The sequence below is a fragment of the Vipera berus genome (genome assembly GCF_964194415.1).
Source record: "Vipera berus genome assembly, chromosome: 5".
Lineage (NCBI taxonomy): Eukaryota > Metazoa > Chordata > Lepidosauria > Squamata > Viperidae > Vipera > Vipera berus.
In genome coordinates, this window is record NC_138207.1 from 42,502,102 (window position 1) to 42,519,180 (window position 17,079).

Sequence of the window (17,079 nt, forward strand, 5' to 3'; positions counted from 1 at the left end):
GGAAACCACATTCTGTATCAATTGCAATTTCCACCCAGCCATATGTGAAGCACATAATCTCAGCATTTATTGATATGGCTTAAATCTGTTAACAGTCTCATGGACTAGATAGCACCACAACTGAAGCTGCATCCTAGTTAGGGTAAACCACCTGAATTAATCCATCTTGGACTGAGTCCAGGACAACTCTCAAGTTCTAGATTTGCTTTTCAGAAGGAGGTCAATCCTATCCAGGGCTATCCCTGGGACTGTTAATGAGTCAAAGGATTTCAACTGTGCACATAAAGGGTCTCACTCAAACTAGATATTTAGTATGAGGCATCATCTTAATATATATTACATCTCTAAGATGACATATCAAACAAAAACTAACCTGAAAACAAACAGCTTTAAACAATGATTAGCCACTGAAACATTAACATCCAGACAGTGAATAAATACAGGCTTACTTTTTGTGAAGGAATTCCCCTGCTGCTACAGCAACAGGTCGATGTGCTGAATATACCAAATGATAAACATTCTCACAGTCTTCATTGGACAAAGCTTCTTCACTTCCACTGAATGAAGAAATAACACATTAAGTACTCAATGTTACCATCTTTGTTACCCTTAGAATAAATAGAATCTACAAAATTAAAAGTAGGCCTAATGAAAAATTCATTGACTTTAGTCCAGGTTTTTATATGGATAGCAGACATTGAAATATGCCATGCATATGACACTAAAAGCATATTCCAAGCATACATTATTATAAATGAGACCATAATAGTTTATTTATGCCTATGTAAATCCAAGTATACAATCAAAGATACTCATGAGTCTAAAATGGTAATGGAAGATGCTCTTCTCTTAATGAAAGAACATTGAAGTCTGTGTAGGTTCTCATTACTGGAAAAAAAAGCTGGTTTTCATCAATTTTCTACTACTTCCAGTTCTTCAAACTATTTCCCATATTACTTAGTTTGCAAGAGATTTTTAGGGCTGTTATGAGAAGCATGTCCATCTAAAATTGTTCTTCTCTGAAGCACAGGTTCCCCCGCACATGCGTGCTAGCCGTTTCCAACTCTAGGGGCCGGTGCTCATCTCCGTTTCAAAGCCGAAAAGCCAGCGCTTGTCCGAGGATGTCTCTATGGTCATGTGGCCGGCATGACTAGATGCCAAAGGCGCATGGAATGCTGTTACCTTCCCACTGTAGTGGTCCCTATTTTTCTACTTGCATTTTTACGTGCTTTCGAACTGCTAGGTTGGCAGAAGCTGGGACGAGTAACAGGCACTCACTCTGTTATGCGGCACTCGGGATTCAACCCACCAAACTGCCAACCTTCTGATCGACAAGCTCAGCATAGGGCACATCATTTCCATGAACTGAGCTCTGTTCAAGCATTGTCTGGATTCAGAGTATGCCAGAGTATATTTTTATGAAATAAACTCGTGTTTGCTTTCCTAAATAAATATTGTTCTATGAAGAGAACATTCTGTATGCCATATTATATGAAAGCTAACTGGAAGTCTCCAATGAATTCAGAAAATAAATCTGTTTGACAAAAGACTAAAATCTTAAATGATATCAAAATATATGCTGTAACTAACGTTTTATTTTAGTTTTAAACTAAGAGCATATAAAATATGTATCTGTGATATGTGTTACCAATATAAAACCTGCCTTAAACCTGCCTAGTGACGAACATCCACGAATGAACAAAGCTCAGATGGAACCTGGGGCATATTACTCTAATGTCAAGCCTCAGCAAGGGAAAAAATGTATGAGCTGAAGATATCATTGTGAATAATTTTGAAAACTAATGAAAAACTAATTTTATCTTAACACCTCTCTCTGAAGTATGAAGTTTTTAAAAGCTAATGGGAGTATAGTACAGCAGAGGTACTAAAACATTTATGTCTGGGGTAGCCTCCCAAATTTGATTTACCATAATTGAAGGGTGGTCTTAGATAAGTACTATAAATTGATTTAGCTTTTCCAGTCAGTACTACTCAACTAAATGAGTGTAAAACCTAAATACTAAGGGCTTTGCCCAGCCTTGGTTTGATTATGAATGGTAAGGCTAGGAAGGAATTAAGTCACTGCTTTAAAAAATAGCAGGTCAATATCTACATGTACCACCTATTTTTGCCTTCTTGGTATAAGGGTTGTTTCACATCTGAAAGTACACCTCCTTCATCCCCTCTACCCCATCAGCCTTCCTTTCTCTTTTTTTTTTTACAACAGCTTCAGTGTGGAAGGATAATTTTAGGGCATTATATTTGCAGGAAGATCTATATAAGCTCAACCTAGAGTTTAATATGAGATTGTTTTCACAGTGGATCTTGCAACCAACTTAAAAATACATTGTTAAATAACTCAGGCATGGCAAAGCTGAAGCCAATTACTTTATCAATGTTGAAGTTATTTGGGGTAACCTGGATTGATGGACCTTTGTCCTACCTCCCTGCTTATATTTACAGACAACAAGGCACTGATTCCAAAGGAGAGTTGCAATGTTTAAAAAAGGTAGCTAAATAGCTTCCTTAGCATAATAAGCAAATTGCCTGCTAAACATTTTTATAATAAACTCTCAGAAAGGGTTGAATCAGAAAACAAGCAAGTTTAATGCTCAGTCTTAGATCACACTTGTATTTTCTAGCATCTAGTAAAAAATATACTTTTAGGCCAGGATCTGTACTACCTGCAGCTTTTATTGATTTCAGATTTGCTTTTGACTATCTTTAGATAGAAATTACAACAGATGTCAGGCAAGGATGCATCTTGGTGGCAATACGGTTCAGTCTATATCGTGGTAAAGTGAGTAATCAAGTTCCTGATCTTTCACAATTGAAGGACAGACCAGGCCTTTAGTGAGTGTGATACCCCTCCCTCAATTCCATCTACAGGTCACACTTGGCCATATTTTATCTTTTTTTTTACCATTTGTTTTATTCTTAATGGAACTGTCATTTCTTTGATTGCTGTGAGTCAATGAGACTTGGTTAGTGTGCAGGTTTTATTATTATGGTTGGATCCAACAGCCAGATGTTTATAGACTGAATCTGGCATTTTTAACCATCTATCGAGTCCTGCCCAAACAACTGGGATAAGCAGATCTTGTTGTTTAATAATAAAGGTATTGTTTCAGGATGTAAGCTGTACCAAGTAAAGCTGCCTTTTACAATTGATTGATAGTGACTTTGTAAGTGTCAGTGGTTTTCAAGTGGTGCTCCAGTTGTTTTGGGACTGCACTGAAGATGCCTATTATTATTGGTACTACATTTGCTTTCTTTTGCTACAGTCATTCTATTTCTATTTGCAGGTCTTTGCATTCTGTTGTCTTCTCCAGTTCTTTCTCTTCTATTTTGGGGTCTTCAGGTACTGTCCCCCTTCATGGATTACTGCCTTGTTGTGGCGAAGGGGCTTGCGTAATTCAATGAAGCTATGAGCTATGCCGTGCAGGGCCACCCAAGACGGACAGGTCATAGCAGAGAGTACTGACAAAACGTGATCCACTGGAGAAGGAAATGGCAACCCACTCCAGTATCTTTCCCATGAAAACCCTATGGACAGTACCAAAAGGCAAAACGATATGATGCTGGAAGATGAGCCCCTCAGGTCGGAAGGCGTCCAATATGCTACTGGGGAAGAGCAGAGGGCTAGTACTAGTAGCGCCAGAAAGAGTGAAGCGACTGGGCCAAAGCCGAAAGGACGCTCAGCTGTGGATGTGTCTGGTGGTAAAAGGAAAGTCCGATGCTGTAAAGATTTTTTCTCCATAGGAACCTGGAATGTAAGATCCATGAATCAAGGAAAGCTGGACGTGGTCAAACAAGAGATGACAAGACTGAACAGTGACATCTTAGGAATCAGCGAACTAAAATGGACAGGAATGGGTGAATTTAATTCAGATGACCATCAGGTATACTACTGCAGGCAAGAATCCCTCAGAAGAAATGGAGTAGCCTTCATAGTCAATAAAAGAGTAGGAAAAGCAATACTGGGATACAATCCTCAAAATGACAGAATGATCTCAGTTCGAATCCAAGGCAAACCATTCAATATCACAGTAGTCCAAGTCTATGCCCCAACCACCGGTGCTGAAGAGGATGAAATTGACTGGTTCTATGAAGCCCTACAGCACCTTATAGAACTAACACCAAAAATGATGTCCTTATCATCATGGGGGATTGGAATGCTAAAGTAGGAAGCCAAAAGATAACCGGAATAACAGGCAAGTTTGGCCTTGGAGTACAAAATGAAGCAGGGCACAGGCTGATAGAATTTTGTCAAGAGAATACGATGGTCATAGCAAACACTCTTTTCCAACAACCCAAGAGACGGCTCTACACATGGACATCACCAGATGGTCAACACAGAAATCAGATTGACTATATGCTCTGCAGCCAAAGATGGAGGAGCTCTATACAGTCAGTAAAAACAAGACCAGGAGCTGACTGTGGCTCAGACCATGAGCTTCTCATTGCAAAGTTTAGGCTTAAACTGAAGAAAGTAGGAAAAGGTACTAGGCCACTCAGGTATGAATTAAATCATATCCCTGTTGAATATACAGTAGAGGAGACAAATAGATTTAAGGAATTAGATCTGATAGACAGAGTGCCTGAAGAACTATGGACAGAGGTTCGCAACATTGTACAACAGGTAGCAACCAAAACCATCCCAAAGAAAAAGAAATGCAAGAAAGCAAAATGGCTGTCTGAGGAAGCTTTGCAAATAGCTGAGGAAAGGAGGGAAGCGAAAGGCAAGGGAGAAAAAGAAAGATACACCCAATTAAATGCAGAATTCCAAAGAATAGCTAGAAGAGATAACAATGCCTTATTAAATGAACAGTGCAAAGAAATAGAAGAAAACAATAGAATAGGGAGGACCAGAGATCTTTTCAAGAAAATTGGAGAGATGAAGGGAACGTTTCATGCAAAAATGGGCATGATAAAGGACCAAAATGGCAGAGGCAGAAGAGATTAACAAGAGGTGGCAAAATTACACAGACAAACTATACAAGAATGAGCTTAACGTCCCTGATAATCACAATGAGGTAGTCACTGACCTCGAGCCAGACATCCTAGAATGTGAAGTGAAGTGGGCCTTAGAAAAGCTGAGCAACAACAAAGCTAGTGGAGGTGACAGTATTCCAGCTGAGCTATTCAAAATCTTAAAAGATGATGCAGTAAAAGTGCTACACTCAATTTCCCAGCAAATTTGGAAAACTCAACAGTGGACACAGGATTGGAAAAGATCAGTTTACATTCCAATTCCAAAGAAAGGCAGTGCCAAAGAATGTTCAAACTACCGCACCATTGCACTCATTTCTCATGCTAGTAAAGTTATGCTTAAAATCCTACAAGCTAGACTCCAGCAGTATGTGGACCGAGAACTACCAGAAGTACAGGCAGGATTTCGAAGAGGCAGAGGAACTAGAGATCAAATTGCCAACATACGTTGTATCATGGAGAAAGCTAGGGAGTTCCAGAAAAACATCTACTTCTGCTTCATTGACTATGCTAAAGCCTTTGATTGTGTGGATCATAACAAACTGTGGCAAGTTCTTAAAGAGATGGGCGTACCAGACCATCTTATTTGACTCTTGAGAAACCTATATGTGGGCCAAGAAGCAACAGTGAGAACGGGACACGGAACCACTGATTGGTTCAAAATTGGGAAAGGAATCCGGCAAGGCTGTATACTGTCGCCCTGCCTATTTAACTTATATGCAGAGCACATCATGAGAAAGGCAGGGTTAGAGGAATCAAAAGTTGGAATTAAGATTGCCGGAAGAAATATCAACAACCTAAGATATGAAGATGATACCACTCTAATGGCAGAAAGTGAAGAAGAACTAAAGAGCCTCTTGCTGCGAGTGAAGAAGGAGAGTGCAAAACTTGGGTTGAAACTTAACATTAAGAAAACCAAGATCATGGCATCCGGCCCTCTCAATTCCTGGCAAATAGATGGGGAAGAAATAAAGGTAGTGACAGATTTTATTTTCCTGGGCTCCAAGATCACTGCAGATGGGGACTGTAGCCAAGAAATTAAAAGACGCTTGCTCCTGGGGAGGAAAGCAATGGCAAATCTAGACAGCACACTAAAAAGCAGAGACATCGCCCTGTCAACAAAAGTGTGTATAGTCAAGGCTATGGTCTTTCCAGTTGCAATGTATGTTTATAGGGCATTATGATTCCCTTCTGGCAAGCATAAAACCCGGAAGTCAATGAGACCTGTTTTGCCTGTTTCTGGGGCTGGGCAGACCAGATATGGTTGGTTTGGCTCTCGGGTTGGTGAAGAATCTGTGGGTGAAGCTCATCAAATCACTCTGGGAAAGGGAGTGGGGAGCAAAGAGAGGTGTCTGGGTGGACCTGGTCACTCTTTGCCAGTCTCCAGTCATTGTGCCACTGGACCTTCTGCCTGAAATGTATCTGTGTCACTAGGCCGACTCCAGACCTAGACCCTGGGCAGCGTGGCTGGTTCAGTGTTCCTTCTCCACTGCTGACACCCCTCTTCTTGCACTGCCAGGCCAGTAGCTGTTCACACCTTCAGCTCCAACGCTTCAGGATGGGTGGTCCTCCACCTCGTAATTAGAATGTTGCCCCCCCAGTCCCTTTTACCAAAAGGCTGTCCCTTTGGGTGGTTAAATCATTCCACAGTGAGGGTAGTGGTGGTTGGGACACGTGGCGGTTCCCCACAGCCCGTGTTCCAGGCAGAAGATGCCACTCCAGGCAGAAGAGACCAGGTATAGGGGTGGCCTCTTCCACTTGGAGCCTGGTATGGTGAAAACGCATTCTGCCCACCCACTTACTTGTTGTAACCCGCACGGTCTGGCCATCCGCTCGCTGATCACATCTCTTATGTTCTGCCCACCCACTCACTCGGCTCTCCCTCCAGCTGCCTGTGTGGTCCATCCTCTCGCTGAACCTCTGTGTGCTCTGCCCACCCACTTGCTTGGCTCTGCATCTGGCCATCCACTGTCCTGTGGCAATCCTGTGGCAAGTTGTGGGCAGCAAGATGGTAGTGGCAAGTTGGCTGTAGCAAGTTGTCCCATTCCAAGGTGCCATATATGTTCAGTCTAAACTCCAATGCAACATCTTGGCTACATATTTGGACAGTATTGAGAAGTGATTCCATTTCAAATGGTGTTTTTTTCCATTCAGCTTTAAATTTATTTATTTATTTATTTATTAGATTTATATACCGCCCTTCTCCCGAAGGACTCAGGGCGGTGTACAGGGCAATTAAAATACAGCATACAAAATTGTTCCATTCAGCTTTAAAATGAGTCTGGCAGATATTTTTGATATTGATAGCCATAGACATTCAGTGTTCTTGAACAGGAATATAACAAACGAATCAATGCAATGACAAATACTGTAGTAGTGGTGATAAGTCAATCTACTTGAAAAATTCCTCCCTTAATTTTAACCTCCAGTCTAGCACCATTCACCAGCAAATATATCTTCCATTGAGTTCTAGGTCTGAGGATATGATATGGTGTTTTGCTTTATTTTTACATCAGAAAAAAATGAAGAAAAGCTGATAAGTTTTCTTCAGCATGGCACATGATGTGTAATAGATATAAATACAGGTGTGCTGCTGTGGTAGCTGAAAGGGAGCTAAGGAGAAAAGTAGAAATCCCCCAAGAAGCATGGACGCTTGACCGAGGGTTCCTCATTCCCCAATCCATCTCAATGTCAGGGTTAGAAATTGGAAGTCAGGGTTAGGTCCAAAATGAATACAAGTTTATTTCATGCTACCTCTAAACAATAATCTGAACTACTATTGGGCAAGGCAAACTGGCAGTATATAAGAGTCAATGGAATTCAAGCTGGGATGGATTTAAATCTCCTGTGGGTGCAAAGGGACTCTAACTGATGACACATTTGACCTCTCCCTCGAGCTCAGCCTGGTCATCTACCACACTCAGCTCTAGAGTATTTTGCTGACACTTTTCTGCAGGCACATCATATATTTATAGCAGAATTACTAGATTCTGTAACAGCTTTGTTCTTACGCCATCTGTCCTGTAAATTCACAGGATTCTTTTTTTTCGTCATGTATATGTATACATTTGAACCACATTGCGATGTTTCTCTGTGTTATATATGTGTATATATATATATATGGGTATATGCATAATGGTATTTTTTTGAGAGTTGAATGCAATGAAATTTCATTTTAATGTATGCTGATTAGTGTACATTTAAAGCGACAATACAGTTTCTATTCTATTCTATTCTATTCTATTCTATTCTATTCTATTCTATTCTATTCTATTCTATTAATATTCAGGTGTCAGGAAGAAGAATCAAGGTTAGCATACTAAGCTACATTCTCAATAAAGCAAATGATGTGGAATCACAGAATAGAATAGAAAAGTGTCAGAATTTTATACACACACACACACACTTACTGAAGTATAAGTGTGACTAATCGAATGGCTTCTACAGCAACATCATATTCTTTATCAAGTGTCATTGATACAATGCGATCCTGAAATGATAAGAATGTAACATGTTTCCAGAAGAAACTGAAATCATAACACACACACATTTAATAAACAACCCATCTGTTACTTCTTCCAAAACAATGTATGAAATATTCCTATATAATCATAAGGTAATGCTAAAAAACCCTTATATATGGCACAAGAAATAAAAATAAAGAAACATCATAGGTGATGTCCATATTTTAAAATAAATATCTTACAATATTCCTATAAACTTCCTGTGTAGATTTTACATAATAATTTTAGCAAATAGCGAACAGCCTTTTGTCTAATAATCCCATGGAATATACTTTCTCTACAGATATGTGTTAGGAATATTGTCAGGTCTTTGTTGTTAAGTCATCTTTTAATTTTAATAATTAAATTAATACAGATTTGTTTTAATTACATTACATTAGGTTTTAATTTGCAGATGTATTGTGTTTTAGCTCGAAGCCTGAAAGAATGCTTAGGGGCTATTCTAAGTATGTATCTGGCTCACTTGTGGGCACCTCCCTAAATAAACTTCATTTCCTGGATTTACATAATTGCCACTCAATCCCAGGAAAATAAATATATAAATTGGTTCCATCAATGCACCAATGTATACTACAATATGCCCTTATCGCACGTTGTCAATGTCTCCTTAACTCAAAATTGTATTTTCCTAGATTTCAGATCCCTGCTTTTCAATGTGTTCATTTTTAATTAATTCTTATATATACTGCTGTTGTCAACTACGTTCAGTGTCCCTCTCAGTTGGGGATGTAAGGTACACATTTTAGTGCTAATAATTTTATATCACTTTAAAAAAAACAAAATGTCTTAAAATATATACATTATAAATTTAACATTAAAATATTTTAATACAAATAAAAGTGAGCAATTAAGATTGCTCTATGTAAATTTAGAATATAATCTCACATTAATCAAATGTTAATTAGAATTTCTGTGTCTTTTAAGTCAATTTAAACAGATAACATGTTTTTTTTAGCTATTGCTCTCCCCATTAAAAATGGACATTTCACAGATTTCCTTGCTAAATATATGAATAGGATCTCTTTGAGCTGAACAATTTTAGTTATAGTGAAACAGAAATTTAAACTAACATAGTCTTTAAAAGTTCTTAAAAAGTAATGAGCTGTGCTTTTGAACAAGGTAGCCATCTACTTTATGGCACAGTATTTTAGATATAAAAAGGTTAGGAGAGAAGTGCAATCTAATTTGGAACATAACTAATGAACCAACCAAGCCCTTTTGGGAAGCAAGAAAACTGTTGTTTCCATAATCATGGAATTCCATAATTCAGGATAACACAACTCCACCCAAATGTTTCTTTTATACTTCTATACAGAATTGTAGGTTGTGTCACATGACGCATACCCATCTTACCTAAATCAATACTGTTTTTATTTTAAATGAAATTACACAAACCACATTAAAGAACTCGTAAACTAAACTATTCAAGGTTATAAGACATGTAATAGCTAATATTTCCTGTTCAGAATTAATACAGAAAAGCATTATCAAGGGAGCATAAGTAGATATAGAGATGTATTCTGTGTATATATATTTATATTCGCATGTGCATGTGGCATATTAGCTACAAAAAAAGACTATACTTTTATTAGGGTAGCACAAGCTTACAAACTCTTCTACAGGCTTTCAAGTTGCCAAGATTTTTTAAAATCAGGCAATATAGTTAAAAAAAAGAAGTTGGAAAAATGTAAGTGGGGTTTAAGCTATATCTGAAACAAATTATGAAGTGTGGAATATGTCTACAGTAATGCTAATTTAGCCCTACTATGCAAACGTTAGGTTGTACCAGGATTCTTCCAAAACTTAATAAATTAACCTCTTCTCTATGGAATAATGGTTTTCAATGCTCAATGCAAGTATGAGTTAATAAACTCACATGATCCCGAATCATTATAGTCGACAGAAATCCACAAATCAGTGGAAAACAAATACAAATGTTTACATAGGATTAATCCAAAAAATTACTTATGAAGAGGCTGTCTCCGCAAGTTCAAATAAAAGAATCAGGCAGGCAGCTACCGGTAGGAACATTACAATTCAATTTTTAGAATGTGGTAATAAAAAAGTGTTGGGCTAAGATTATAGGTGAAAAGGTAAAGCGTAAAGGAAGCTTCACATGCTGTAGACGGTTTCTTGTTCGAGGAAATGACAAAAACAAAGAAACAGAGGAAAGGGTAAGAAATGACTGGCCAAAAAACCAGCAGGACAAAAACATTTAAACAAAGCACAACTTAAACTGATCACATGTTCTATACAACGACTGATTAATTTTTCATACTTTTACCTGGATACTCCCAGCAAAGCCAGACAGAGTTTAGTTTATATCATTAGACGCAGCAGTTCACATGTATACATTTGATCAATGATTATTACTTATGTAATTCATAAGCTTTAGAAATGTATCGATGTATCAAAGAAATTTTCTCAAAGAAAACATATTCCACTTTTGCAGCATAGCACATTATACCACATATTTGTCACAAAAAATTGCTTAAGTTTTAAAAGATTAACTGCCATAAAATGTTCTTTCAGCCGCCAGAATTATCACTTATATTTAAGTTAACTTCTTAGCATTTTATAACTCTTACCCTTACCTTAAATCTATTTGTAAATAGCTCCAATTTGGGGAACAATTCTCTGTTGGTATACAAACTCTGCAAAGCTTTCAGACATTTCAACCTCACTTCACCTTGCTAAATTAAAAACATATTAGAATTGACTTTGTATAATAAAATACATAAGAAAAGCATATATCGGCATTTTAATAAATCATTTTCAGTAATATTTTATAACACAAAATTATATTTTATATTTGTTAGTTGTCTTTTTATTAAATATTTGGAATGACTTGCAACTGTAGAACATATCAAGCCTTTACAGTGACAGTATGTGTCTGAAAATAACAATATCACCAATAACAATTTTGGCTAGGACTCAGAAAATATTTTGTTCTCGCTACACTGGCTTTCAAATTTTCATATTTTGGTATAAACAAGTAAATCTTTGAACAAAATTTTTCTTGCACACTTGTCAGCTGATATCTGCTAAAGTCGTAATTTTAAAATGATAAGGATAAGTGATAGGGATAGAAAGGTAGCAATATAATTTTCCAACTAGCTGATTTGGTAAAACCCCCCTTTAGATTTTGAATTTAAAATGGAGATTCCTACCCACCCACCCCCACACACAAAATTTGTGGCAAGATTATCAATATTGGTAATTTTCATACTTTCCTACTCAGGGAGGTAAAGATCTGAACCCTATAGGAAAAGTGATTTGACACACAGAGATAGTACTGTCCAAATTGTCTGCTGATCAAGATTTGGGACTTTAATTGGACTATAAATAACCTCTGCATGGAGAAACAGCATTATGTTTTCAGATCAGTACCATAATCTAAAAGAAAAATATTATTCAAGTTCTTTACACCTTTTACAGAGAACAAATTATAAACAAGAAATTTTTTTAAGTTGCATTGACAATTAAATATTTTTTAGTTTCAATTTATCAAGGACCATTGTAGCTCACAGATGGGAATAACTACAGATGGGAATAATTTAGTTCCTTTTAGCGTAGCAATATTGATATTTTGTTTAAATAGGATGAATAGATATACACAAAATGCATTACTTCAGATGTATGAAGATATGTTTCCATGTATTGAATAAGGAAAAAAAAGCAGACAGAAGAATCAGCAGCAGACATAAGCTTATCAATAAGTTATATATACAGTATAAATGAACCAAAATGGATTTGATAAGACTATATCTTGTTAAATATAACAAAGGTTGAAAAAGTATGAGAAAGCAATATTCTTTCACACCAAAAATGAAAATAGCATTTATAGCAATGCAGCACTTACTCTGTCATGAAGTGTCCAACCAACATATTTTAAATAACTGTCATTGAGGAAGGCATCACTGTACATTTTCATCCACACTCCAATTTCTTCAATACAAACAGCTCTAATCTCAGCAATAGCATCACTATAAAAACAATGGTGAAAATATATTGTTTAAGTTTATGTATAAAATTACAGTAGTGTGATGTTTATTTTTTTCTTAGCGGTTTTCCTCCTTTAAATGATATGGCATTTGTCTTTTGTTGTCTCTAATGTTAATCAGCAAGGACAGTTTAAAATCAGAGTTATTTCATGTAGGTGATTTAAAGCATACAAGTATACAGAATTTACAGTTCTATGAAGTATCTGCACCCTTTCCTTGAATGCACAGCAGGAAGTCCATAAGTCCCATGTCAGGGCTAATTTTATTTTTTTCAAAATCCATCTTTTTCATGAAGTTTTAAGCATAGTCTCCATATCCCGCTGTTGCAGGAGATCATGTCAGTGTACATAACATTCTCTGATCAATTTCTCCACAATAGCACCTCTGTCAGGGAGGGGGGCAGCGGCTGAGTTAAGAGGAAATGATTGGCCCAAAGCCATTATATTTCCATGGCAATGGGTAGATTTGAACACGGGCCTCCCTGATTGTAATTCAACAATTAAAAATACATAGTTTAAACAATTTTATTACACAGTGTCTCATAAAATGTCAATTCCTGGAGTTTGTATTCTGTCTATTTGATAAATTTTAAGCAAGACGGGAAATATTATTTTTGACTGCTACTTAGAATTCCCAATGTCTTTTTACTCACCGATATCTATGGACAAATATTCCCTTGAAAATGGAATTCATCATATTTTCAATTTCATCCTGATTTTCTTGCAACTGAAATGCAATTAAATATGCTTACTTTAATTCTTTTATTTAAACACATAAATAAATTACTATCCTCGAGCATGTCAACACAGTTAATAACATTATTCATAATCAAGACTGACTATAAACCTAAAATACTTATTATTCATCACCTAAATATCACGGCTACAGTAGATTAAATTCATTTTAAAAAATATTTTACTGAAAATTTTAATTACAATAGTCAAAGAAAATATGAGCTAACTTCAAAAAGTAAAGAGAGTAAAGGAAACGGAGAAAAGTTATGTAGAAAGAAAAAGAGAAAATAAAAAATATTTAAAAAAGTAACTTTTTTTACAAACTTGATAATTCATCACTCCCTATAAAATTACATGCAAGTATCTATTTTTCCCATAACCCATGTTTTTTCCATATGAAAATCTATAAATCAATATTATAGGCTTGCTGTCAGCAAGAAGCCCATAAAGGAATCCCAGATTTATACATACATCTTATTTTAACCTTGATCAAACAAACTTTGTATTTTTTTCTTTTGCTTCCAACAATCTTCATCTTTACTTCATTCAGATGCTATTGTAGGATTTTATCTCTCAATTATTCTTTTTCCTATCTTGAACGTTTGTCAGGTACAGAAGATCAATAAATGTGAAATTCCAATTAAACTGATTTATTATTGCAGGATCCAATCTGGGTTGATCACTGGGACCAGAGATTTAGTCTTCTGAGCTTTCAGACTTGCCCATCTTCCGGGAACTTCTTTCAAGTAGTGTGTGTGCTTTGGGCTATTCTTTGTGTGGTATTTATATGGTGCCTGTTGTGTGTGGCTTTTTAGATGTTGATTGGGATGTTGATGCCTGGCTATTAATCCTTTGGCTGTTGTTTTCTTGTGCTGCCCAGATCTCACCTTCTAAGTACTTGATAAGCTGGATGTAAATCAGCATTCCTGTTGACTGACAAGGGGCCCATTTCCCAGGCTTCAATCACTTCCATAGCCTGCTTGTCCAACAATCTTAGTAGAAGCAAAATTGAATGTATGTCCCTGTTCACTGCAGTATGAGATGACTAATGAGTTCAGGTCTCCTCATCTGAGCGCTTGCTTGTGTTCTTGCAATCTGGTGGTTAGCTTCCTCCCCGTCTGTCCTACATAGTCACGGGGGCAATCCATGTAGGAGATTCAGTACATTACATTGGAAGTATCTCCCACCTCCAAGCAATCTTTAGCACTTAGACTTATATACCGCTTGACAGTGCTTTACAGCCCTCTGCACAGAGTCAGCATATTGCCCCCAACAATCTGGGTCCTCAATTTTACCGACCTTGGAAAGGATGGAAGGCTGAGTCAACCTTGAGCAGTGAGACTTGAACTGCCAAACCGCTGGCAGCCGGGAGTCAGCCAAAATAGCCCATAGTACTGCTTTTTAACCACTGTACCACCAGGGCTCCTGCATAATTTGTTCTCATATGGTAGCCTCTGGGCAGTGCACTGCAATGCCCACTCACAATCTTGGAAGCTGCGTTCTACAGCTTTCAAAATACTCAGTGTGCCATACATCAAAAATATTCCAGAAGCTTTAGAGCTGCCTTAGAACTGCCTTTCGGAAGATTTAGAACCGCCATATATCAAAAACATTTCGGAAGCTGTAGAACTGCATGTGCCAGATGTTCCAGGGGACCAGTCTATTTGCCAGTCCTTTGATTTTAGCTGCAGCCATCATCTCTGCTCCTTTGTAGTTGTCTTAGCTTGCCATTCCTCACTCAAAAGTTCCAAAAAGATTATATTCCTGACTCTATATTTATTTGGAGTTGAAATAGGATACTATATTCATGCTTGGGGCAAAAATCCAAGATGGTCTCACATATAAGCAGAATCCACCTTCATTACTTTTACATTTTCTAATCTGCAAAGATGGAGACGTATTAAAATTGTACAATAGGATTATGTTGCCAGATGTTTTTTCTATGCTTGGGACTTTTTCCAGATTATTTTGGACAGCAAACTTCCTATTGTGAAAACTGTTACTTGCAGCTTGGAAAAGAATCAGACCTGTAGCACAATCTCCAAAATATTCCCCATTTCATAGGGCCAATTCATAATATTGATAACATTAAGTATTTGGCAATGGAAAAATAAGGATGACAAACAAAATAGAAAACAACATTCAGGCAAAATTGGATTTGTTTCAAGTTACTGTTCATAAAACAGTCTACTTTAACAATGATGATAACTAATTTCATGATTATACATTAACTTTATGTGAACTGAATAATAAATCTTATTGCAAATAATGACATAAAAGTACATAAAAGAAAGCAGAAGGACCATTTTGCAATATACCTTCTGGATAAAATTATTCACTTAACCCCTGAGATGAATTCTGTAGCCATCACAGAAACAGCTCAGTATTCTTTTGGGTTCCCAGACACATACTTTTTTCTACACAATTTCCCCAAGCATATTTTTATTTGCTTTTGTATTAAAGATATGCAATATCTGGAAAATATATAAACACTAATAACTTTCAGATTTGAATACTATTTATATGACGTACAAATTAAGTTGGGTCATAGCAAAATGTGAACCACATTTCTTTACCATCTTACCTTAGAAATCTGAAAAATATATTAAGTTCAGGTGAACTCATATGTTTTTTTTCCTGCAGGCCCTTAATCATTTTATAACATTATAAAAGTCAAGTGTTATCTGAAATGCTAATATCATTTTATTTTATGGCTGTTGAACCTCCCTTCTGTTGAATTTCTGGATGATAGATACAATGCTTTTTCTGTTAAATATGCAGATTAAAGATGGTATCATCCATTTCATAACATTCTTTATTCCAGATTACAAAAAATCCTTTCTTCCATATATGACAGAATAGAAAACACTCCATTTGGACGGACAACCAAACTTCTTTTTTTGTGGCCTCTTTTCATTGGAACTCCCAGTGGGGACAGTGAAATTCAACAGAAAATCACCAATGCCAACTTGCTCTTCTTTCAATTTTTGGCAAGAAACTAAAGAGAATATTGGATAGAGTTAAATAACTGATTAATAATTTGGGAAGTATCTCAAAATGGAAAAAGAGATCTTTAGATCTTACCTAATTATATCATGATACTACTTGTCACTTGATTGATAGTTATCTATATTCTAGATAACTTGATAGAATATTTAATTTAATTTGAGAAATGCATTAGCTCAATTTTAGCATAATTATAACTGGAATGCTTAGCATGGGACCATTTCCGCTACATCTTGCATTCTACAACCTCACTAAAATGAATCTGTTTGACACAATCTTGCCTTCCATCAATGTCATTCAATGATACTGTGCAGTATTTGAAAGGTTAGAATCTGGCAGAATTACCTCCTGCATCCTGTGAAACAAGCTATTGACTTTTGGAATAAGGAGGGATCCAATTGAAGGACCACCCTGTCATCATGAAAGATGCATAAGTCCTCTCTGATAGCGAGAGCTGCTAGTTCAGAAATGCGCCTAGCCGACATGACGGCTATCAAGAAGGCTACCTTGATTGTCAAGAACCGCAATGTACAGGTTCTGATGGGTTCAAATGGAGGTGAGGTAAGGGCCTGCAAGACCCGAGGCAAATCCCAAGAGGGATACCAGTGAACCATGGGTGGTTTGGTGTTGGTTGCTCCCTTGAGAAATGAGCGTACCATATGATGTTGAGCCAATGGCTCTGAATTGCCACATGTAAGTACCGTAGATACAGCCACCACTTGTCTGCGGATAGTATTGGGTGCCAAACCCTTGTTGAGCCCCTCTAATAAATAGTCCAAAATCCTCGGAATGGTAATAGCCAAGAGATCTAACTGGTTC

The 17,079-nt window shown here is 36.9% G+C and overlaps 1 protein-coding gene across 5 annotated transcripts in view; it reads right to left on the bottom strand.

Annotated features, from left to right (window-relative positions):
- The window catches only part of STAG1 (STAG1 cohesin complex component), a 190,416-nt gene that overhangs the window by 46,925 nt on the left and 126,412 nt on the right, over nucleotides 1-17,079 (bottom strand). For all 5 annotated transcript variants that reach the window (XM_081328647.1, XM_081328649.1, XM_081328648.1 and 2 more), the window contains 5 exons: nucleotides 13,173-13,246; nucleotides 12,379-12,502; nucleotides 11,111-11,209; nucleotides 8,403-8,482; nucleotides 450-557 (listed from right to left, as the gene is read on the bottom strand). In XM_081328647.1, the coding sequence (XP_081184773.1) occupies nucleotides 450-557; nucleotides 8,403-8,482; nucleotides 11,111-11,209; nucleotides 12,379-12,502; nucleotides 13,173-13,246 (485 nt within the window). The remainder of the gene's footprint in view (nucleotides 1-449; nucleotides 558-8,402; nucleotides 8,483-11,110; nucleotides 11,210-12,378; nucleotides 12,503-13,172; nucleotides 13,247-17,079) is intronic.